General features: G+C 41.6%; 1 protein-coding gene across 3 annotated transcripts in view; it reads left to right on the top strand.

Annotated features, from left to right (window-relative positions):
- Positions 1 to 25968, top strand: part of LOC108501759 (fatty acyl-CoA reductase 1-like) — a 136841-nt gene that overhangs the window by 61486 nt on the left and 49387 nt on the right. For all 3 annotated transcript variants that reach the window (XM_017823972.1, XM_017823970.1, XM_017823971.1), the window contains exon 2: positions 1858 to 2083. In XM_017823972.1, the coding sequence (XP_017679461.1) occupies positions 1895 to 2083 (189 nt within the window). In that variant the 5' untranslated portion in view covers positions 1858 to 1894. The remainder of the gene's footprint in view (positions 1 to 1857; positions 2084 to 25968) is intronic.

Genomic DNA, 25968 nt, shown 5'->3' with positions numbered 1-25968 from the left:
TTGTGCAGTGATCTACAACTATAAGGCAAAACAGAAATGTTTAGTGATGCAGGTGGGAAGTTGTTCTCTACTCCTCAAGTGTGGGAAGGAGAGGAACTCCTATTAAACGCTGTGGTAATCTACAAGTTTGTGGTGCAAAGTACTTTCTAAATGTACCTTTTTTTCCTAGCAGCATATTAGGTGAGGTTAGGAAGATATGATCTTCTGAATATGAATTTGAAGTAAGGATCCAGTGGCTGGAAGTCTTACATTTTATCTTTTTGTTTCCTGATGGTCAGTAGATTTTATATGGTCTCTACTGACTAAGGACTTCTTAATTTTTCTGTGTTGCAGGGCATGCGTCGTGACAAATTTCTTAAGTCTTTTGTCATCTCCATTTTGTCTGGCTAAACTACCAGCTCCTTCTGGCCTTACACACCCTTTCACACACTCCCAGGTTCTGCAAGTTTCTGTCATCCAATATCACTCAGTTTTTCCGAACCTGAATGAGATGTGACATTTTGTTATAAATAAGTTCATTATCTAAGAGTTTAACCTGTTTGTTTAACTTCCCAAGTGGCCAGCTCTTTAATAAGACCAGGTTTTTAATAGGCCTAGATGGACCTTCTGTGTTCATTTAAATTATAATCTAGACCATATCTGAAAGTAGGCTAATACCCAAATCCACTGAGCCAGAATACTCACAGCTCTTAGTTCGTAAAATTATGTCCCTCAGAACTTATTCTGCTTGACCCACTTTCTAAATCAGATTCTACACCTGATGATTCGTTTTGGATAAAGAAATTCGGGGATTTTCATTTGTTTGATGTGAAGTACTGTGGTCCCAGGCAGCACTGGGAAAGAGGAACAAGAACAATGTCTTTATGAAGGCTTGTGGTTTTTTCTCTGTCAGGCACTTCACTGTGCCTCAGTGGTTTACTAGGCTTCAGAAATGCAAAAGGTTTGGTGAAAACAGGGACTCTTAGAAGACTGCAAAAATACAACAAATACAGTATTTCAGTTTTGAGGTATTTGCATTTTGTTAGTGTGCAGTTCACTCATGCTGAGAAACTTGAAATGGCCAACAGTGTTTCTGAAGCTTCTACAGGAGGAAGAGAAGTTTTTCTGGGGTACCTGAAGATCATTGTTTTGGTTCTTGAATACTTGATTGACTGTGTCCTACTATTCTTGTTTCTTGTTGTTTCGAATTCTGCAGGCTTTTTTCAAAATAAAAGCATTTAGTGGTACTTTTCATGAGCCTTTCTCTTGCAGTATAAATGTTTTATGCTTGCTGTGATCTGCAGCACTTCAAAGACAGGAGTTGTTTTGCTTCCATTGGACTAATAGGGAGAGGGGCTTTTCTAAGAGGATTCAATCCAGCCTTGTTTGTCATTTAATCAACTTAAGAGTTCGAATCAGGATGGCTGGGGTCATACAGGCCTGAAACCGTTGCATCTAATTAAAATACTTAACTGGGACACTTCATGTGGGAGCCTGGTCATGTCAGCCCCGTTATTTAGTCAGTGGATCTCCAAGAGGGAGTTCAGGCAACCTAAACTCCAGAGAAAGCTTCATGGCTGCCACTTCACAGTGTAGGAGATAAATACTGTTCAACACTGTGTGGAGCATCTACTGCTGGGAGTCTTGGACAGCACGAGCTGTGTTGGACTGCTGTGTGCAGCTATGGTGTCACATGGAGGATAAGGCTGAGCCTGAGTTTTTTTTAAGCTTCTCAGATTTTTGTGGTATATTTTCACAGTAAAGACTTTTTAAAGAAATCCTCTTTTAAATTGCCATTGACAAATGTGAGCTGCCATAGGTGACTAGAAAGGTTCTCCCAAAAGCCCTATAAAAGCCTTTATTTCTTCATCTTCTCAGGTACCTGCTGCAGAAAAGGACAGAACAAGAAAGCACCATGTCTGCAGTCTCAGCTTATTACAATGGAAAGACTGTACTTATCACAGGAGCAACAGGTTTCGTGGGCAAAGTACTGCTGGAAAAACTCCTGCGCTCCAGCCCTGAGGTGAAAGCAGTTTATATTCTTGTCAGGCCAAAAGCAGGACAATCAATGCAAGAGAGAGTGGCCAACATGTTGAAGTGCAAGGTAAGTTTCTATGGTTTATTCTAGAATCTGATCTGAAATCCATTTGGGTGAAGCAAAGGACTCCTGTTTTACTCAATTCATGAAGAACCAACTTCTGCTGTAGCTGTTGCATATATTTGGTGTGTTTAAAACAATCAAAAAAAATCTTACATTAATGTGAACCCGGGTGTGATTCTGATAGGGGATGCAGCATCTTACACTGTAATGATGTAATCTTTATACTTCCTTTTTGCATTGCTGTTTGGTGAGAATATTTTTTGTCAAAAGTGTTACCGTAGCAAATTTCATTTTCGCAAGAAGAGCAGCATTTTGCATTCATAAATGCTTTTCCTTTCCCCTCCTTTAAAACTTAATGTGTGAACATTAGCATTCAGAAATAAAACGGAGTGTGAGCCCATCACACCCTGCTCCTCACCCTTATTGGAGAATTAAAATAATTTCACAGGATAAAGCCTAGTGGCTGCATCGCTGCAGTACAGGAGGGCATCTGCCATCTTCTATGTCAGCTCCAGCCTAACCTCATTTAGCAAGGTATAAAATGCTGCTGCATTTGAAAAGGGTGTTTTCCAAAGATGCTTGCAGTAGAATACAAAGGCTGTGGGCTGAACAACAGACCTGTATGACCTCCACCCATGTCCCTTGATTCTGCAGAGGCTTTTTTTGCCATCCTGGTGGGGAAATCCAGATTTCTAGTGGCAAGAACAATGTCAAAGCCCTTTGCTATATTTAATGTAGAAATTTATAAGGAGATACTGCTAGACCAGTTATCTAGAGTGGACTTGGCCTGAGGACCTCAAGGCTCTTGGATCCTCAGGCTTTTAGGCCAGTGGTGAGGTCATGGACTTGCTCAGACTCCTCCAGCTTTGGTAAGTACCAGAGTTCAAGTTAATGCTTAATGCTAGTGTGAATTCGTACAGAGCTGATGTGAAATGAGAGGAAGGGACAGATCTGGCCCTAGCAGGCAAGGAATTACTTGGAATTAATCTGAGAAATGTCAACATATCTTTAGAGTATTGGCCTATAAGTTTGAACGAGACTTGACTGGCAGAATAGTCCTCCTCCTTCTACAGAAGTTAGAGGTAAAATAGGTCTACAGATAACTTTGAAACAAGAATGACTGGGAGAAAAAATGCATTTTCCCTCTTAATGTTTTGAGGCAGCAAGCTAGAAAAGATCTTGTGTCTGTCCAAGAACAGAGTTCGATTATTTTTGGTGTGTTTTTAACAGAGAAAACAGGTTGTTTTCATGTTCAAGAAAATTTGTGAGTGATATAAAAGGCAGCGATCACATTGGTTGTTTTGTGCAAGTGTCTCATAGAATGATTTAGTTACGAAAAACCCTTATGATCTTTAAGTCCAGCTATTAACCCAACACTGCTGAGTCCACCACTAAACCCTGTCCCTAAGTGCCACATCTACACGGCTTTAATCCTTTCAGGGAGGGTGATTCAACCACTTCTCTTGACAGCCTGTACCAGTGCTTGAAAACCCTTTTGGAGAAGATTTTTTCCCTAATATCCAATCTAAACCTTCCCTGGTTCAACTTGTGGCCTCTCGTCCTGTCCCTTGTTCGCTGGGAGCAGAGCCCGACCCTCACCTGGCTCCCCCCTCCTGTCAGGGAGCTGCAGAGAGGAAGAAGGTCTCCCCTGAGCCTCCTTTTCTCCAGGCTGAGCCCCCCCAGCTCCCTCAGCTGCTCCTCACAGGACTTGTGCTTCAGACCCTTTCCCAGCTCCGTTGCCCTTCCCTGGACATGCTCCAGCCCCTCAATGTTTTTCTGGTAGTGAGGGGCCCAAAACCGGACACAGGACTCAAGATGTGGCCTCAACAGTGCCAAGCCCAGAGGGACAATAACTGCCCTGGAAATGACAAACCTAGTTATTTTTCAAGACTTCTGTAAGCTTTGTTTGCATTTTATGTATAAATACTATTGGCTTATCTCCTCACTTGGCCAGCACAGTTTGGTGCTGGTGTTAGCTCTAGGTGAGGCTCCCTAGTAGCTGTTTTATTGTTGCAGCTGTACTAGATGTACCCATTTTCCTTCCTAGCATGTGTCAGCAGTTTTAGACATGCCAGCAGCAAACAGGACTTGATAACCTCTCCTTGAACCTTTGACAGCTTCAGCGTGTTTCAGAGGAACAAAAGGAGGAGGCAGGTCTCTAAGTTAGGTTGCTGCAGTGTTGGAAAGAAAAACTCCAAGGGTACACTCACAAGTGCTCCAGATCCTCTCAAGGAAGAAGCTGTTTTTGTGATCCTGATCTTTCTAAAGTAACTCGAAAATTCTTGCCTAAGGCATAAACCCTACTCTTCAAAGGTGTCTTCCTTGTGAAAATGTTGACAGCCTTTGAGATTCTTTTTTTCTAGAAATGAAACTGTTAATTCCACTAACTGTTAATTTCATGGCTGATGAAGAGGGCAAAAAATATCATTCTTAACATTTTTTCAGATTGTTTCCAGTTGAGTTTGCTATATGTCTTTAACCCACATAATGGGTCATTCTCAATCTAGAGATTACCCTTTAATTTACAGTTGTGGTTTGCATTCTCCAGTTTGGGAAATCACAGAATCAACTGGGTTGGAAAAGACCTCTGAGGTCATTGAATCCAACCTTTGACCCAACACCACCTTGTCAGCTAGATTCTGTGATTCATTTTACATTTAGCTTTGATCTAGTATTGTCCTCTGAAATTCTTGTTTTCACACCCAGAAAGGCAGTATTCTAGGAACCAGAGAAATAGAGAAAAACAGGTTTCCAACTTTTGAATATTCTAAACAAAGAGATAAAATGAGTATTTGGGATGAAGTAAGATGAAAGCAGACAGATAGATTGGCCAGAATTAGTTACAGTGCATAGTGTTTGGGTGCTTCAGGTAAGGTCCTCTGGGGACTCCTGATTTTTGAAAGAACTTGCCTAGAACTTCTGATCTCTCTTCATGTATCTCTGTGAAATTTTTGTGGCTTTTGTCATTGTATCTACAGGGGTTTAAACTCTGAGGTGTCACATTTGTGAGCTGTCTTGTTCATTGTGTGTGTATGTGACTATGCTGGAAGATGACTCCTGTTAAATAGAAAAGCAACTAAGTTACAAAAGGGCAATGTGGTGTGAAGGAGCAAAATAGCTTAGTTTGTGCTTTTCAGTGTTTTTTACATTTCAACTTCTGAATCCAACATGGAGAGTAAAATACAAAAAATAGTTTGGTCATAAATCAGAAGTCTTTGTGTTCTGCAGCTGAACAGATAACTTGGAAACGTAATATAGTGCTGGTTTGCTCAGATCTTGTTAAATTAGTTTTACATGTGGATGCATTATTGCATTAATACAAAACGTGTGATGAACAGATACTCAATTATCGCAGCATCAAATCCAAAATGAGCACGTGCATTGAGGAATGTGTGGTGACCTTGCCTATTTATGAAAGGAGATGTTCTATTTTCCAGCAGCAAGTCCCTAAGGGAATCAAGCTATTACCCTGTGCTTAATGAAATGCCATGTCTGCATTGCACAGAGCGCAGATGTTACACAAAAAAACACCCCAAATTTCAGGAGTGGCTGCAGCCTGTAGATGTGGATCACGAGGCAAAGCTTGACAGTCCTGTTTAATTGTTGGTTGATGGGAGGTGTGTGTTTATCAGAGGTAGGGAATTGTTTCAAGGAGTATTTTTTGTTGTCTGATCCCTCTGTGCACAGAAACAGACGGGAATGCTTGGAAGGGTTGTCTCAGATTCCCTGGAGAACAGTTACTGGGCTAATGCTGAGTCACTGATTGTAGCTTTCCTGTTGTCCCTGGGAGAGCAGAGCATTTTCCATGTCCTGCATGCAGTGAACCAAGGCTGCTGCTGCTGCCAGGCTGTTTCTCAGATCTGTTTGTTCAGTGCTCCTAATTAGAAAGATGAGTCAAAGTGGGGAGTGGAAAAGGCTCTTATTAATGTTTCTGATAATTCAGAGAGAAAATGGGGAGGCTGTGAGGCCGTTGAAAATGGGGAGCTGGGTGTGACCAGAAAGTGCTGCTGCTTTTTCTTATTGTCCAACCACAGTAACCCTTATAGTTACAGTGGATGGTACAGACAGACCTTGTCTTCCCTGCAGAGCTTTGTCTGGAACTGCACATTAGGATAGGACTGACCACTGGAAACAGCAGATGCTTAGTGCTATCAGACACCTCTGCCTCTTCAGTATTTCCTTGTCAAGTGTGTTATGTTTATCAGTAAACATACGGCAAGACCCTCTGTTAGCCCTATAAATTTCACCAAATCATGCCAGATTTATCTTTTTTCACCTCCTTTGACTCTCCATATCTCTGCTCCCTCACTCATGGATCTTGCTCATCACTAAACCAGTGCCAAACCAGTGCAGCATCACTCCATGTGAATCCCCTGAACTGAACACTGCAGTGGCGCATGCACCTGGATCAGAGTAATGAGGTTTTTAGCCTGGTGGAGCAGGATCCTACTTGCTCAGTAAGAGGTCTGGAAACTGCTAATTGGAGTGAAACAGAGCTGAAGATCTTTTCTGCTTTATTGTTTATTTAGATTTGCCTCACTTTTGTGAGTAAATGATCAGAAATAACTCTGGTATTTGTGTACCAAAGGAACAAATCTGTCATTTTAACAAAAATTAGTTTCTTACTTGACCCTGTGATTTGTAAACCTTGTTATAGAGGAGTTACATCTCAAGGGTGGTATCTGACACGAATGTGGGCAAGGTTCTTAAGCAGTCTGTTCCTCTTTCCTGAGCTACCACTAACTGTTCCTTGTTCCATTTCAGTTCTTTCTCTTCTCCAATTTGTGTTTCTGTTCCAAGATTGGTATGGGTTTGCTTTCTGTGTTAGCAGCTTTCATCCTGCATCCTGCAGCACAAGGAAGGGCCAACAAGGCAGGTGCTTCCAGCGAGATAACCTGTCACGCTGGACAAGAAAGAAGCCACCACTAGTCCTGAGCTCGAGCCTCACTCACGCGTCCCAGGTGTCTCTTTCTTCTGTTGCCTGCCAGCTGTCAGCACAGACTGCATTCTGCAGAAGGGCTGGAAGAGCAACTGGGTGAAAATAACAGTTGGGTTTTTTTATTTTCTTCTAATACATACTTAGATGATAAACCATGATAAGAGAAAGGGAGGAAAGGTGGTGGTGAAAATCGTGTCCACCATTACAGAAAAAATTCAGGCCAGAATCTGCTGGGGAAGAAGGGATATGTGACTGAGGTGATTCCCGGAGAAAATGGGCTCATTGCAGAGTTTCACAGTCATGATGGAATTTCCATCACTGCTTAGTATACAGGGATGCCACACAGTGATTTAGAATTTCTTCACAGACTCCCTGAGTTGATCAGGGATGCATTCAGAGTTACGGATTTAGAACAACCCTAAATCTTCATAGCTGTGTCTGTTTTGTTACACTGATATGTGACCAATGACAGTATTAGAAATAATAACTCTACTTTCCTGTATATAATGTATATATTTATATATATTCCAGTGTGTCTGGTGATTCTGATTCATCTCGGTGCCCGTTTGCAGACTGATGTGTAAGTGTTCAAAATGGAGCATCTTAGATCAATAGTCCTCATAGGAGAGGTATCCCAGTCATCTTCAGCCCTCACTGGGCTTGCACCAGTATGTCTATCTCTTGTGCTGGGGATCTCACAAGACACTGCTTCCCTCACCAGGGAGGGTTAATCATTTTGGCAGTGCTGCTGGCAGCTAAGTGTTGGGCTGATCAGTTCTGAAGAGCACTCTATAGACTGTCTTAACAGAGGCAGAAAAAGGAGTTTCAGACCATGCTATAGGCCATAGGCCAAGACTGAAATTATATTTTTTTCTGTCTGTATGTGTTTGAAGCACAAGTAAGTTATAGAATTATAGAGCCATAGGATCAGTTATGTTGGAAAGGACTCTTAAGATCTTGGAGTCCAGCTATTAACCTGACACTGCCAAGTCCTCCCTGTCCCTGAGCATCACATCTACAAGTCTTTTAAATACCTTCAGGGGTGGTGACTCGACCACTTCCCTGGGCAGCCCGTTCCAATGCTTGATACCCCTTTTGGTGAAGAAAGTCTTTTTAATATCCAGTTTAAACTATCCTTTGGTGCAACTTGAGACTGTTTTCTTTCCATTCTGTCACTTGTTACCTGGGAGAAGAGAGTGACCCACACTGTTACAGCCTCCTTTCATGTAGTTGTAAAGAGCAGTGAGGTCCTCCCTGAGCCTCCTTTTCTCCAGGCTGAACACACCCAGCTCCCTTAGCCCCTCCTCATCAGACCTGTGCCCCAGGCCCTTCACAAAGGCATTTCCCACTGGGAGAAGCTGAGTCTCTTATTACATGGCTTCTCCTTGTACTCTTGCTTGAATCTCTCCCTGAAACATCAGCCTCTGATCACTTACAGATGAATTCTGTGGTGTTACCAGCATGGTTCCTGCTGATCTTGTCCCTTAAAAGCAGAACTCACAGTACTGGGAGCTCTAGGAAGGATTATGACCTGATCCTGTGACACATTGTCTTTTATTACAACAAGAAATGCTGCTGAAACCCAGACAAGCCTTGGGGATGCCACTTGTGTGCAGGTCACAAGCTCTGCCAGGTGGTACAGAGTTCAAACCTCAGCTTTATCACTGTCAAGGAGAGGTCACGGCGTAATGCTCTGTCTTTGCCCACTGCCTTCCACACTTCAGCTCCTGGGGGCGTTCACAGCAGCAAAGTCAACTTGTGCTTCTTTTTTAAAATAGAACTGCAGTTTTCAATTTTTTCCAGTTACACAAAGGCACAACAGTAAAACACAACGAAATTAGGAATGTTTAATTGACCTAAAATTGTAAATGAAAAACAAGAACACAGTGCTATATGAAACTGTAGGGGGTTAATGTTTCCTGTCTTCATGTCTTTCTACGCACATACCCACTTCATGCAGAATGATATATAAAAGCTGCCCTTTATTTTTATCTTTACTTCTTCGTTTCATGCAACTTTTCCTTGGCCTCGACTGGAATCACAATAAACCATCAGATTTCAAAAGTTGTTTTTTTTTTCACTTGTTTTTTTTCCTTAAAATCACTTTGTGATGTCAAGTAGATCATGATTGAAACAGCAACAGTTCCAGAGCAGAATACAGAGCTTCAAATATAAGCATTCCAGAAAAATCCCTCTAGCCAATTTTATGCTGATGGATGTGTTGCTAATGCCTCAAAGTTAAAAAAAAACTGAAAAGGAGAAATTTCACAGTTTCACATTAGGTGTGTAACAAGAGACTTATGCACATGTTTAAACATAAATATTTGATTATTCTGCTAAATTTGTAAAGATACCATGCCTAATTTTGTGCAGTTCTTTGAGAACTCTGAGGGTCAGAGAACTTCATTTTATCCAAGGAACTCTACGGACAGACTTTTCATGGAGTAAATACAAAACTGTTCTCTGCAGCCCAATTAATACATACACAACTGTACACACAAAAGGAACACCTGCATAGAGGTACTCTCTTTTCAAGCCATTTTAGTTTTATTTAATGGTAGGTATCCCAAGGGATTTGCATGTTAGTGACAATGTCTGCAGTGAAGATACTGGCAACTGGTAAATGACAAAATACAGGTTCAGCCCTTGAAGCAAATGAGCAGGTAGTACCTTGAGAATGATGCAATTTAAAAAAAAAAAACAAACAACTCAAAAGTAAGATTTTCTCTTGTCACTAACAGCTTAGGGTTGCAGTTAGGCTGCATTTGCTACTGTCTGTAAAATTATATGCTGTTTTAGTGCAGTGATATTTTGGGACACTTATAGCCTGTAACTTCACAATATTTTTTCTTTAATGTGCAAGGGTGTCATACAGAAGAAAGAGGGAATCTCACCAGGGAGTTAGCAAACTAAGATTGCAGTTGAGTCACAGCTTTAAAGGATCTTCATAACATCGCTCGAATTTGCATTTGTGCCGACATGTTTTCTGGTTTGCAGCCAAAGCCCAGTTCCTGGAATCAGTAGAATTCTGTGGTATTTTCAATTAGCTTTCGTTGGATATCTCATGAAGGGTGGATTTCAAAGAGATGATGGACCTAAATAAGTAGTTTATAGTTGACCTTTCAATTACATGGCACTGTTTTGGATTTTCTTTTTGTTCTGGATAATCTTGTTTCTTATATTAAAAATGCATATATGAGTTTGGTTTCACTGTCAGTATTTCGACTTCAGATGATACCAATTTAAACATAGTAACAAGTATTTGATACAGGGATGCAAATGCAGTTAATCACTCTCCTATATCTGGGAAGCCAACACTGTCTGACTGCAGCCTTGGAGGATAAGAAAACTAGACAGTTTTGGGTTTGGAAGCTACCAAAACCAGTAAGTAATTGTTTTACTGGTACTGCTGACTTCATCCTCCTTTCATTGCCCATGTGCTTCCACCTAAACTTGACCTTGTGTGTCAAATTGGAAATGGAAATAGGATCCTAAAGTCAGATTTTCGATTTTACATTATCTAATCCACAAAGATCACTTTTATGCTAGTCAGATCTCTCCATCCAGAAAGTCATCCCTTTTTGGATGTGGGGCTCCTTGCCAGGAGAAAGCTTTCAGCATCACCACCACTGCTGTCTGTATATCCTGAGAGGTAAAAGTCAAGGAAATGAGAGGGGGATAAAGGAAATGTGTCACGAGGGAGAGGGATGGTGGAGCTCAGCATGACATTTTCAAAGAGCAGGAAAAGTACAAAGAGCACTGAAGAGAAAAGCTCTACCCCACAGGCTCGAGAGTTTACATCAGTAGCAGAAATCAGAGCCATTTCCCAGCAGCTTTTGCTGGCAGCAAGGCCACGGAGCAACATCATTAGAGAAGTCCTGTTAGGCATCCTTTGAAACCCTCCAATTTCTCCTGTATCCTGGTTTTGCTCAGGCACACGGGAGAGCTGAGCTTTTAGGCAGCTGCACAGCATACTTTGTGTTCACAATTTTGCCAAGTGACCCGTTCACCAACAAGGCCTTCAGCAAACATGTTTTTAAACAATGTTTGTCATTTTGCTGGAGCCTGGGACTTGGCTCTTGATGTGTGCGAGTTGGCACGATTCCTTTTTGGGCTGTTGCACTTCAGAACCGCTCTGGACACCAACGGAGCTGCTCATGTACCAGAGCTCATCTGCAGACTTGGGTTCTTTGCTTGGAATTGGGGCTGAGTAAGGACAGCTGACCTCAGACAACCTCTGAGGGCCTGTAAATCACAGTCAAGAATGAAGGCTTATCTTTCTCTGAAATGGGCCAGCAATGGATCTGTCAGTCAACACCCAGAGAGCAGAATTTCTATTCCATCATTCAACAAAATAGAAAGTTAACTCGTGTTTTATCCTTCATGTCTGATTTTATTACATTCTATCCCCAGCTACTCCTGCCATTGTTTTCTTAAAGGAAGCTTTTCTATTTTCCTGAATTTAACCCTGGCCTTTCTTACCTGTGTTTTTCCTTATCTGGCAGCTGACTATGACTGAATGATGGATGCTAAGACCAATTTTGTGTGAGGAAACCTCACAGATAAAGTCTGATATGAACAAAATATGGCAGTTTAGGAAGAAATCCTTAACACAGGCAGCAGAGCGTTTAATCTTCTGTTTTGGCTTCCCAGTCAAAACCCTCAGACCTGATCACTGTATAAAAGTTGGCTGAAGGTCACCTTCAAATGCAGTTTACTCTGCTTTTATTACATTTACCAAAGCCTTGAGGACCACCAAGGATATTAGGGAGAATGCTTTAAAAACTGTGAAGTTCTGACTCACATCATTGCATTCACAAATCAAAATGTCTGAATTGTGCCAAGGAACCCAAGTGTGAAAATTGGGTTTTGGTAATTTTCTGGGGTCTTGTATTATGCCTTTTGTTTTCTTTTAATGGAACTGAGGGCGGGAATATTATTAGTGTTAGCCTGTTGGAAATTAATTTTGCTTCTTGAAAGAAAAACTGCTGGGGAGAAACAGCTCTACCATTCACAGTCAGTGTCTGATTGCACCAAGATTTAAAAGCAGGGACTGAGCTTGGTGTGTTCAGATGGGACTTCTGGGCACTACTGCAGTATAAATAGCAAATATTAATAACAAATACAAACACTGACATGTTTAAAAGCCAAACAAGCCTTTGATACTAACTGTGTGTACATTTGATCTGTATTATTGTATATTTTCTTCTCATCTTTCTTGTCTACTCTTCTAGTTATCTCCTTTTGTTCCCATCTAAAATGTGGGGTTTCAGAGATTAGTTTAGGGATGAGGTCTCATATTTTGGTTTTGTGTCTTCAAAACACTAAAATCTGTTTTCAAGCCTTCATTCTACTGCTAAGCTCAGCAAAACTGTGCTCCAAGCTGGCCATTATTGAGCATTACAATTATGTGTTACACTATGAGTATTTTATCTATACAATGAAATTTTTATGGTGAATAGTATCTTCCTGGTAGGAAGTTAAAAAAATGCACCCCAAAATGTTTTTTGGAAAAGAAACATGGGCAAGGACAAGCAAAATGCACTTTTTTGTTGAATTACCTTGATTGCTTTGGTGGAGCTCCAACACCAGGACCGTGACAAGAGGGAAAAAAATCCCTCAATTCCAATATTTTGGTATGACCTCTTCTAAATTAACTATTCCCATTTTGGAGAGGGGGGTGTTGTTTTTTGGGTTTTTTTAAACTCTTTCAGATTTTTATTTTTAAAATTACAGAATTATAATTCAAAATTGCAGCAAAAAATTCTGGTCAATTGGCAATTTTTTCCATTACATGGAAAATTTCCCCTTTAGATCAAGCAAGAATTAAATTATATAGGTTCTCTTTTTGCTAGTGAATTCATCTTGAAAAATTTCATGTCCAGAGGGCTCTTTACTGGTCTCAAGTTTATACTAATGTTTTATTTATTAAAGATGTAGAAAAATCTGCTAATATACATACATACACTGTAAGCATGTGTGGTCAGATTCCTCACTCAAAACTCTCATGATTGTTTCTAGAATACATCTCAGTCTGACCTCTTTAAACCCTTTTAGAAGCATCTCTCTTACTATTCAGGAGGAATCAAGTGTAAAGTAGACTGTGAGACTATAAAACAAATACAAATAATTTCAGCACAGGAAAGGGCATTCCAATACAAAGCAGGACAAAATTTTCCGTGGTGGATCAGGGAAAAACATTTTTATGTGTAGATTTCTGTTTGGGGAGGTTGTTTGCATAAAGGAAATAACCTGTTAAAAAATCTGATGTGTTCCTTACTGTGTTGTATCCATACTTGGAGGCACACTGTCTCTCTGATGGTTGACTCCTCGTTGGATGTGGGCAGTTCCCAAGCTGCTGCCCTTGCTTTAATCTCCAGGGAGTTGACTTTATTAGAACTGTGTATGTGTGTGTGTGTTTGTGTGTTGCAGCAAATTTCTTTGCCGCAGGGGCAAAGAGGGCATGAAAAGCTATGTATTCCGTTTATTTCAGAAGCCTCTAGGCTTGCTAGATTCTAGAGGACACTTATGGCTGGAGAAAGGCAAATGTTGTCAGAAAGGGCAAGAGGGACAATTCAGTCAGCTGCAGACCAGGCAGTTTCACTTCTGTCCCTGAAAAAAACATGGAGGGAGTTTTTTGACGTATTTCTGGGTACATGAAGGTCGCTTTAGAATGGTCAGAATAGGTTTGGAAAAGAGAAGGCCTAATCACCTTCCAGTACCTGAAGGGAGACCACAAGAAAGATGGAGAGAGAATATTTCCAAGGGCCTGGAGTGACAAAACAAGGGGAAATGGCTTCAAATTGACAGAGTAGGTTTAGATTGGCTATTAGGAAGGAATTCTCTCCTGTGAGGGTGGTGAGGCCCTTGCACGGGATACCCAGAGAAGCTGTGGATGACCCATCCCTGGAAGTGTTGAAGGCCAGGTTGTACAGGGCTTGGAACAAGCTGGGATAGTAGAAGGTGTCCCTGCCCATGGCCGGGGGTTGGAACTGGATGATCTTTAAGGTCCCTTCCAACCCAGGCCATTCCATGATTCTGTGATTGACCTTAGCTTGACCAGTCTGATTGTGCTCTGTGATAAAATGACTGAATCTGTGGATGAGGGGAAAGCCATGGATAAAATTGACCTTGACATAAGCAAAGCTTTCAGCACTGTCTCCATCAGAATGTCAACATGCAGATAAGGATGTTACAGTCAAGATGGGGAGAAGAAACCTGGCTGGACAGTCAGACTGCAAGAATTTAATGGTTCATGCTTTGTCTGGAGGCCACTTATAAGAAGAATTCCCAGGAGTTTCTCTGGGCACTTGCCCTATTTAGTATCTTTAAAAAAATCCCCAGGCTACAGTGCATTCTCTATGCCAGACTACTGATAACTGGCAGTGCTGTCATAAGTAATATCTAACTAATATCTATCTACCTAAGCTGGAGAAGGGAAACAGAGGAATAATCCTATTCTGCATCTCTGAGCTCCTGAGGACCAGTAGCTTTCCCTGATCTTTTTATACATCCCTTGGCTTTTACTTTCTTGCTGCCGCTGGGCTGTGTTCAATGCGAGGAAGTTTCTGTGTGGGAGAGGTCACTCCCTGAACAAACCTTTGTGAGATAAGCTCTTCCAGCTGCCTTGGGAACATCCTGGTGGGGTTGTTTTAAGTCACAGGAATTATTGCACTTGGTGATAGTGAAGCAAATGAGCAGCTGGCTGGGTTTCAACCACCCCAGTATGTGTTGGAGGGAACACAGCAAGGCATAAGCAGTGCAGGAGATTCCTGGAATGTGACAACTTCCTTCTCCGAGTGATAGAGGAACCACCAACAAAGAGGAGATGGTGGGAAATCTCAAAGGCAGCCTCAGCTGCATTGACCATGAAGTGGTGGAGTTCAAGATCCTCAGGACAGTGAGGAGAGCGCACAGCAAGCTTATTACCTTGGACTTCAGGAGACAGACTTTGACCTCTCCAGGAATCTGCTTGGTAGAGTGCCATGAGATAGAGCCCTGGGGAGAAGAGGGGCCCTGGAAAGCTGGTTGATATTCAAGGATCACCTCCTCTGAGCAATGTGTGTGTCCAAATGAAGAGCTGGGCAAAAATGCAAGGAGGTGTTTGCATGGGTGAGCAAGGAGGTCCTGGACAAACTCAAACACAAAAAGGAAGCCTACAGAAAGGGGAATCAGGGACAGGTAGCCTGGGAGGAATACAGAGAAACTGTCAGAGCAGTCAGGGATCAGGTTAGGAAAGCCAAAGCCCAGAAAGAATTAAACCTGGCCAGAAATGTCAAGGGCAACAAGAAAAGCTTCTATAGGTGCATCGTTGATAAAAGGAAGAGTAAAGGATTTGGGGTTATTCATCCTGGAGAATTCAAAGCTCTGGAGAGAGCTTAGAGCAGCCTTCCACTGCCTAAAGGGGGCCTACGGGACAGCTGAAGAGGGACTTGTGAAGATGTGAGATACATATCAGAACTTCACATTCTTCCTCCAGGACAACTATTTAAATATCTAGATGAATCATAGCTTCAGTCTACCCCTTCTGTCAAGTAAATGGAAATTGTTTTCCCCGTTTCAATGAGGGACGAAGCAGATGTACCGCTTCCAGATGCAGTGTGTCAAAAGCTGACCTAATATGGAACTTGCAGTGAGTTCCCATTTCAACAAACGTGCTGTAAATGAAATACCTGCTTAGGCATTTTCCTGGAGCAAGGTTTATTTGACCTGTGTCAGCAGAAGGCAAGCAAGGGAGCTTGTGTCTCATGAGTTCTGACTTTTTTAACCCAAAGACCTGTAAGAGCAGGGTTAATCTTCCCTAGTTTTAGCTTCTAAAAGAGGTGCAGTTTCATGAATGACCTGAGCCACTCAAAGTCCCTGCTGATGCCACTGAAAGGGATGGATTCTCCAGGTGCCACATGAACTGGCTGCTTCCCACATGCTCCTGTTAGGCCTTATACATAGTTATAGCAGAGGAATTGGTCTGACTGAAAACCCACAGACAACCTTCATCCCCCGCACAAAACCCAGCCCCAAAATTTGGCAGCACTAACAAAAAAACCTCCACCCCCTGGCTGAAAAGGTAACTCCTGCCTCTGCCAGTTCAGCTCCTGCTGTGGCCACGTGACAGACAGGAAGGCAGGGAAGAGCCTTGGCTGTTAGTGGCAACGTGGAATTAGACTTAGGCTATCATAATGAATGAGGGTGGCTCAAGTACACATATGTGTTTACTCTTAAGTCTTTAGCCTAATCTAGGCAGCATTTTCAGCTGAATTCCTAACTTTTGGGTGCCTGAAACTAGAAAAGAGTGTGGGACAAGGAGAACAATATGCCAGTGAAAGACTACTAAGCCTTGACATCTTTTCCAGTGCCGTGGGTAGAAGCTTTTACCCAGCCACAGAATTCTGCATTGCACAGTCAGAGATAACCAGAATATGTTTTAGAGGTCATTTATGTGTTTGCTTGTTCAAACATGGTCTTGCCAGCTGGTTTTCCTGTCAAGCTTCATGCCCAAGGTGCAGTTCAGCTTTCCAGGTACATTGTACAGGTTACCCAATGTTTCTAAGAGGTGTGGCTCGAAACTACTTCTTCATAGGTGGTATTAGGAGAATGCTGCATCTTTTGGAGAGCTGAGTCCTAACCCACAACATGTCTTCTCTGAGATACCCAAGAGATTCCTCTGTGAAAATAGGGCTTAACATTTTATTATTTCTGAAACAGTAGAAAAGCTGAGATGGGTTCGAGTTGTTTTTTTTGGCTTTTTGGTGTATGGGGTTTTTTTGCAGAAAGGGCAAAGAACCATAAATATGTGTACATGTAACTATTAATGTCATAAAGAGTGTGGTGAAATACAGAAATAGCCTGCGGAGATAATCCATATTGTAGATAAGAATTTGGAGAGGGATGTGTAACATGGCTGGGCACATCCAGAAAGATGAGCAGGGAAAATACAGACTTGCTCAAAAGAATGAGAGACAAGACTCCTTCATCTCCATCCTTTTTCCTTCATCCGTCTCCTGCATGTTGTCATCATATATGTTCTTCAAGGAAGGGATTTTCTCTGCACAGGGCTCTTGCTGTGTCCATTAAAGAAAGGACAGTCAGGTTGGATTCCTATCTTTCCTTCAGTTTAAAGCACTAATCCTTACCATGTCATATCCATTGTCAAAACAGATGATCATGCTTTTCTTACCCTGTGTAGATTAAATAGAAGATTTTAATCACTTTGCAAATATCGGCCAAAATACTGCTTTAGAGTCTCTTACAAGCATCAAATAAGTGGTTCTTTAAATATAATACATTTAAAGGTTTTACAGTAAGGTTGCACAAAAGATCAAGGCATGGAAGTTCGGGGGGGGGGGAAATTTCTCATATGTGAAGGCTTATATGTGCTAAAACCACATTGTGGCGTGTTCTCAGTAGATATTAGTCTCATTCTAATATTTTTTAACCTAGTATACCTAATCCTGTGAAGGCTTGGTGTCTGCTGCAAGTCCTGAGTGCTGATTTTTCTTGGCTTTGTTTCATCATTCACTTTGTGATCAAAGTCAATGGACTAGTTTTGGTAGCAATGTCCAAAGGGCATCAGGACTCTGTACACTGTAGTCTGAATAGCAAAGAAATACAGAATAAATTAAGTTTACTGCAGTTCAGAATTGTTAATGTAGTGCTTGTATGATTTTGATGGAGTTTTATCAATGGAGAGTCTCTGAGCCTTTAGGGAATGGTAATTAGATTCTTCCCTGTCAGATTTTTCCATGTGCACAGTACATTGAGTGAGAGGACAGTAACCATTCTTAGCAGCACAGAGACCTTGAGCTTCAGTAGGGCATGGAAGCAGTAAATCATTTTGTCATCCTTCCAAAATTCTGCCTTTCGATCCTTCCTTTTGAAGCTTGGAAGATTATCATTCTTTCTGCCCTTCCTCTATTACTTTTTCCATTTCTTTCTGACAGGAAGGATTTGCTGCTTTGGGGCCCAGCAACCCGTTTCCCCACTTTTCACTAAGCCCAGAAGTCTCCAGGGAAGGTTTTGATTTCAACATCACTCTCACATCAGCGATTCTAACCACACCGTTTCCTAGTCAGCTCTGATGCAAATCTTGTGTCCAGCTCTACTGCCATTTTCTGATAATGATCTGTAGATCATTACAGCCATGACCTGCTTGGTTCCATCTCCATATATATCCTTTGCCTCCCAGAATTGCAAGGTCACCTGTCCCTCCCATGACCTGTACCTCAGCAACTGCAGTCAACAGTAAGTAAAATTCGTAGCCATTTTAGCACATCATCACAGATGCAGAAATGGGAAAATTAGAGGAAAATCATAGAATGGTTTCAGCTGGAATGGACATTAAAGATCATCTTGTTCCAACCCCCCTTTGGGGGGACACTTTCCACTATCCCAGGTTGCTCAGAGCTCTGTCAACCTGGCCTTGAACACTTCTTGGGGGTGGGGCAGCCACAATCTTCCTGGGCAACCTGTTCCAGTGCCTCACCACCCTAACAGGAAATCCCTTCCCTTTAGGAAGCAAAGTCCTTTATTCCATATGGTTGTGTATGTCTTTTCTTCCTCTCAGCATAATACACATCTGTTACTCCCAAATGCTTCCCCTTTTCCTAAACTATTTGCTCTTCTTTTCTCACATAAAGAGTTTTCTGTGTCACTGTCTTTCTGGTACCTGGGCAACTGCGCTAGAAACCTATTTCTTGCCTTCCTTTTCATCCTTCTCTTCTAGTTTCTGTTTTAATTGCAATGGTTTGGATTTGCCCAACCTGTATGAACTAGTTATCTCCTGTGTTTGTGTATTTCACTCCAGAGTACCAGCACCCAAGTTGATGTTTCAGAGTCAAGTAAGATTTCAACAAGCATTGTAATCTCAACAAATCAACCAGCTTAGGTACAGTTGTATTTTCCAACTGCAGCTGCAACATGAACTCCATACTGAGCAATATCAGAGTTTGGGATCTCACTGAGACAGAGGATGATCTTATTAGGTCTCTTCCAGCACTATTTACTAATTTCAACTGAGAATGATAAACAATTTTTTTTCAGAAGAACACTGAGGCCACAGTCTACCTGTGCAAGATGCTGTATCATTCACCTGAATGCCATAATATTAATCTGAGAGACCTTCTCAGTCCTGGGAGAAAAGAGAACTAAACTTGTAAAATTTATGGCCTTATAGAACAGAAAGCAACAAACCAGCAAGTTAAGTACATAGCTGAAATGCACTGCAGGTGTAGTAGCTATGCAGCCCATGGATACCAACCAGAATAATGCTGTGTGGTTTGGGATCAGTCCGGTTGGGAAAACTTTCCAGCAGAACTTCATCCCATCAGTATCTTGATGTGCTGAGCTAACCCCATGTTTGCTTGTGTCTTCCTGGCAGGTGGTTTGTGTCTCCATAGTTAGAAGTTGTAGTCATAAAGATACAGATCAGTTATTGAGTTGTTTGATGGAGACAGTTCTCAGTTTTTTACATCAGGCGGTTGATGTGTTTCAAAGGTTATCGTTTCACTGGGAGCCTTGACAGGGAAGGTGTTGCCCTCAGATTATTATCTTATCAAAGAGGAATGTATTTAATCTTTATTGCTGTAAAATATTAACCATGAATAAACAGCGGGGTTTGTTGATGGACATGCTCCATCTCCTGAGGGACACTGCAAATACACTCATATCTCAGCATGCCACACTGAGAACTGAAATTCATAAAATAAATGAACCTGTGTAATGTTCACTTCACTATGAACTGAGCGAATTTTGCTGCAGGCTTTAAGCAAAATGACAGCTTTTTACTTCTGTAGCAATTTCAGTGTTGATCAGTATCAAACTATTACACTGCTCTTATGCTACCCACAGTTTTTTCATGATATTGGAATATCTCCACCTAGTTTAGTTCAGGAGACAAAGGTGAGCCCTTGTGATGTTCTGGCATTCCTGTTTCGATGACACAATTGTAAAAGTTTCACCTTTATCCCAGGTAATCCAAAATTATGGATGTCTAAAGGAAAAATTTGCAGAGTAAGTGTCACTCTGTAGGAATCAAGGCCAAGTTTAGCTTGCAGCAGCATCAGTGTTTGTGCTTTTTACACAAACAGGGCATGTCTGGGTGCAGTTTTGAGGCTATTAGGCCTGGGTCATTACCCAGTTATTAACATAAAGCACAGTCTTTAATCGCTGATTGCTGTAATATTTACTGAGTGCACGAGCTGAAGGAGTCCTGAAAATAGGATGGAAGGACACTGGAGATGTTGTGCATGGCCAAGAAGAGAAATTTGAGCTTTTTTAGTCACACATGTACTATACAAAGCAGAGGAAGGTGTTTGCTGGTATGCAGTTTAGATGGAATGAGAGGAGTAGAGAAAGAAGTTGCTGAGGCAATTGCAGTGCAAGGCACTCATGGAAAAGAGCATATTGCAGTCCAGTAGCTGTTAAACAAAAACAACAAAAACAATACCCCCTTGTATGTCTATACTTTATGACTGAAATGGCTAAAAGGGAGGCTGGGTGTTTCTCTAATATCTGAGGACATTATTAATAGTCTTTAAAAAGAACCATACCAGCCTTCTGCCACTACAGCAGTTTTGGAACAGGTAAAACAGAGGTGCAAAAATATTGCAGTCTGAGCTCATGGGAATGTCCTGGGAGGAAGAGCGGGGTCCAATCTCCTTCCAGCTGGGAAGAAGAGCCTTTTCCTTGCCAGGGCACGAAGAAAGAGAGAGCAGAAACACGAGTAAGGACAGAAGCAGAAACAGAAGCAGTGATGTTATCTTTGAGTCTGTATAATTTCATTAAGCACTATGAGCAAGGCTTCATTTCTGTGCACATGAAAATATCCAGCTGCCTTCTCTTCCTCTGTAGCAATCACTTCTTGATAAGAAACAAAGCCAGGAAGGTTCCAGACCAAGGCACTGTGCTTGTGGGGCTGGGACCGATTTTCTCTTCTGTATCTGCACTCCAGCGTGTATTGCCTCATCCTCAAAGAGCAATGACATTAGCAGTTGATTTTCTGCAGTCCTTGTCATCTCTAATGCTTTGATTTTAGAAAATGCAGGTATTCTAAAGGGTTATGAAATCCTACCTTAGTAATGGTGCATTCGGTCAAAAACCTGTGCATGTATTCCGAAATTCTTCCTTGTTTCATTTCTGTTTTCAGAATGAGTTTGTATTCTTGTAAAAGGCAATGTGGGAGCCCATCTGCTTGTTAGGGATAAATAATAAAATTGTAGATTATCTCCAGCAGATATTTGTCAACACTGCGCAGATGTGTACATATACAAACCTGCATGTCACGTTTTAAATTTATTCGAATAAGTTCGTGTCATTTATTCTCCTTTAATCACTGCTACTGCTTTGTCTCTCTTTTGGAGAGGTTATTTGGGAAACAGTGATTATTTTGCATGGATTAAGAAACCCTTCCCCCTATATTAGCACAAATTTCAGTAGGGAAGACCAGATGATAAAAGGAATCAAATTGATGGACCCAGGAACAAAGGAAATCGTGGGCTTGACAGTCAACCTGTAACCTCCACCAATAATAGCTGGAAATGTTTCCTTGGAAACCAGGCTGAAAACCAAATTCTCTTGTATTAAATTTTCAATTTAACTGAGAAGCCAATTGTATGTGATATTAACTCTCCATGTGTGCCATTCTGTATTTTAAATAGCAGGGAACAATCTGAAGTAGGTGCACATTAACGGGGGCATGTTTCTGTGTTCCTGTGAATCTGTACATTGGTTTTGATTCAAAGGTGAACATTTCCCCACTGACAGTAGGATAAAGCAAATAATTTAGGTAGAAGTCACAACTTTCACACAGAAATACATGCTGTGAAATTACCCTTTGTGCTGGACAGAATCAGTTGCAGAAGAAATGCATTGGTATGTAATTTGTCAAAATAAAATGTAATGTTGGTTTCCTTTGGAGGTTCCAGAAAGGTGTTTTAGAGAATGTGGTTAATTCATTACTTACCCTGACTGGGGGACAACTGAGCAACTATTGCAAGAGCCAGAAAACATTTTTGGTATTAGAGGCCCAAAGGTGTGGCTAAACCAAAACATTGCTTCTGTCTGCAATAAAGATTAACCTTCTGCTGGAATGGACGTGAAAGACAAGCTCTAGCAATCCCAAGGCATTGGTTCTCTGCTGCTGAACACTGATATACATTTAACCTAATCCAATTGCATGTTGTTCATCCATTTAAACAAAATGTACAATATGAAAAGCTCTTGAAGAGATGCTTTTGAGATCTGAGATTGTTTCTGGAAATGTTTTTCGTGTACTGTTACAGTGCTGATTTGGGATCTGTGCTGCATCAAAGGAGAGTTGACACAGCTGCCTCTGAGTTCATCTGTGAGTTGCAGAGAAGATTCTTTTCATTGTCTTCCTTAGTTTCTGTACATCTGTTTAATTCATTTGCCAGTGTCCACTTCAGTCACACATCAGTCACTCCTCGGTCCCTCTCAGATGTGTCCTCTGAGGACAGTTTTCACCACTTTCCTTTTATTTAGGTGAAACCTCTGGATCACCAAGGGACAGTTTCCACATTTCCTATCTGTGTTAACTCTATGGACACATTAGGAATGCTGTCTCTGGGCAGTTTTCCTTCAGATAAATGTTAACTCCTGATTAGAACAGGTCAAAAGCAGTTTCTGCTGGGGGGAAGGGTATGAAGAGCAAAGCAGTTATTTGTACCCTCTCTCTTTGTAAGCTTGGAGCTGAAAAGAGTGATCTCCCCAGCCTGCTTGGAGGCAAGCAGAGGCACTGTCCAGTGAACACCATCTTTAAATCTCTACCCAAAGGCTGGTACTCTCTAGGGCTGGCATTACTCTGCCTCACCCATGTGCTTGTCTCTTCCTTCTCCCTGGGGGCCTGTGCTGTCCCAGCACAGGACTGAACAGTGTCAGAGGAGAACACATGGTACCTACAAAAAAAGAATAGATTCTTCCACAAGCTTGTTACCCAAGTGTTTTATTATTCTCCCCAATGCATTTAGTAACATAATTTCTTATGCTCCAGTTACAAATAATATTCCTAATCCTAAATGTGTGCTGTATTTTCTTTTAAACATAAATTTGACTCTGAGTCAGTCCCATAATTTTAATATTAATTTGTCTCTCAAATGGAAGTTCTCAGGAAAGACACACTAGTTAAAGAAGGCATATGACCTCTTAAAGGACTTTAAAATATCCAGGTTCCCCTTCCAATTCTTCTGTTGCTTCATTATGTGACCTTGGGTAGGTTGCTTCAAATCTATGTGTCTGTTTCCTGCTCTGAAAAATTACATGGCTCTTCTTTATAAAGAACTGACTCAAGAAAAAGGCTATGTAATAGTTAGGTATTAATGAAATACTTAATCAAAAAAACCTATTTGCAATCCGAAATATATGTCTGGAGACCTTTAGTTACCCTTCTGCCTCAGATCTAATCTGGAAGGTTGAGGGACGTTTAATCAGTGTCATTCTGGCCACTCATACAACTTTGAGACCATCCTCTTTCAGTTTGCTTTCCATGGATATGCACCTATGGAAGCAGTGAGTTCCTTGGAATGCAGATGCTCTCTAGGAAAGCAGTCAGCTTTGTGTGCCTTGCTACAGATTGTTCAGGCACTAATAAATGTTCAAATCCCTGGCATCAGGGGAATCAGCAGAACATGAAACCAGAGTGGTGAAGGACATCTATGCTAAAAATAAATAAACCCAAAATAAGATAAGCTCAGTGCCCAGGAAAGGGAACACACGGGGAAAGTAAAAGCAAGTTCAGCACTGAAGAAGGAAAGGATATGTTACTAAAGAGTAACTAGATTTTAAAGTTAATTATGTATGATGTTTAGTCAATGTAATGAGACTTTGAGCTGCACTAAACATTTGTATGGATAAAAATATATATTACAAGTAAAATATGTATAGAAAGATAATGTTGCAAATGAAACACTTAAACCAATCCCTTCCTTCTATAAAACCATGATGAGACCTGACTGGGAAGATGTGATTTCCCAGCTGCCTGATGCAGGTTTATGTCTTTCTTTGTAGCTCTTGTCAGATGGTGGGCAAGAACAAAAACATCGCAGGTCTGCTGCTGCACAGTAGTTCTTGTACCCCTGGATAATTTCTCTGCCTACACCTTGTTTTGTGCTGTGTTTCGTTTACTCAGCAGTCCTTTTCCCTGCTTTTCTTTAATTTTCATTCTAACAGCAAGGCTAGATGCATTTTGGCTCCAAAGGCACAGCTGAACCCGTGCACTGGGAAGGTGCCAGGGCTTCTGAGCTGCAGCACTGAAAAGAGGGAGTGCCAAGACATGCCATTTCTATTCTGAAAGCTTTAACATTTTGTTAAAAGAGATTAGATTTTCTCTAAGGCCAGCAGCACACCTCCAGGGAGTTGGTTCAGCAGGTCACTTCAGAGACTGAATGAGAAGGCTGTGTAGGTAAAGTGGAAGAGAAGTGCTGTCTCTTCAGTAGGATCCCCTTTAATCTGAAAACAGCAATTCACTTTCTCGCTCCTTCCCAGTTTTTCTGTTTAAGGCTTGGCCTGTATTTACTCACTCTCTCTCACACCAGTTTGGCAATTTGTCTTCTTGCTTCAGTGACAGAACTGAAGGTGACAGCTACCCAGGGTGCCCTTGATCCTGGTCTTTGAACACAGGCTAAACTGCAGCTTCTCATCTGCCAGCGTCCTGCACTTGGAATGAGCCCCCCAAGATAAGGCCCACACTTCATTGCTGTTATTTGGCAGGTGTAATGGGTTTGATGTGAGGTGATACCTTCACAATAGATCTGTTACCTCTTTCAGTTTAATCTGATTAAACTCTCCCAGACACCTACTTAGGGAAGGTAGACAGGATGAGTCTGAGTCAGAAAGATTAGGTGACTCTTGCACTATCACGAAAAGGTTAGAGGCAGAGGTAGGGATTTGAGGGGCACCATAAACATAACAATGGGCTCAGAAACACAGTCAATGAAATCAGGGCCCAGGCTGTGGGAGGGGAAGAAGGGCTGGCGCAACATCATTCACGTGCTCCCCATTTCCACTTCTTGCACACCTTTTGGAACTGTAGCAAGAGGGTGGGAATCAGCAATCAGTGTGGAGCAGGGAGCTGAAGCTGATAAATCCATATCTAAATCCCAGGTCAGTGTGTTAAACTCTGGGCCAGCTACCCTCCCTAATTTAAGTTGGCTACAGGGAAACCTCCAATATGAACTTCCACATTAGAAAAAATAAGAGCCATGTCCTCAGCTGGAATACATGGTGTGAGCAGAGCCATTCCAGTTTGCTCTGACCGAGCGCTGACAAGCGCTGGGTGATCAGACTGTCTTCATTGTTCATGAAGGGGAAAACAATCAAAACACTGTATTACCTCTCCTAAATGTTTCTCAGGTGACTGACAAACAGAAGTTGGACAGGTTTCCTCATTTGTTGCTTGTAATTATACCACTGTGGCTTAGAGCATCATTTCTAGGATGAAACTTTGACTGGGAGGGAAGGGTAGACAGGTTCATTTACCCTCCAGCCAGTCCTTGAGTAATGGGTATTGCATGTAAATGCTTCATAATAAATAAGAAGAAAGATATGAGTTCTTGTGTTGCCTCCCAAAGGACTCATGTCACACAGCTTGTTATAGTCGTTTCTTTCCTAATAGAAGAAACTGGTTGTAGGCGTAATTCTGCCATGGTGTGTGGGAGGGAAATCTTGGGGAACAGATGGTTCTTGGTGAACAGACTCCAGTGACTAAGACCGACTCTCAAAAAAGAATTAATCTATCAAGCTGATTTGCTGATGAACAGAAATAGGAAAAATAACCATAATATAAACACAAAAATGAACCATGAAGCGAGGCTGCCTGTTGTATGCTTGACAGTGGTGTTTCTCCCTGGTAAGGAAATTGCTTTTTAATAGCTCTGTTATGGGAGGGATTCTCTAAGCTGTTTCTTTTTAAAATGCTGATGCATTTATCATTGAGCACAAG

The sequence above is a fragment of the Lepidothrix coronata genome, unplaced genomic scaffold (assembly GCF_001604755.1).
Source record: "Lepidothrix coronata isolate B3197 unplaced genomic scaffold, Lepidothrix_coronata-1.0 Scaffold107, whole genome shotgun sequence".
In the NCBI taxonomy this organism is placed as follows: domain Eukaryota; kingdom Metazoa; phylum Chordata; class Aves; order Passeriformes; family Pipridae; genus Lepidothrix; species Lepidothrix coronata.
This window is presented reverse-complemented; position numbering and strand designations above follow the sequence as displayed.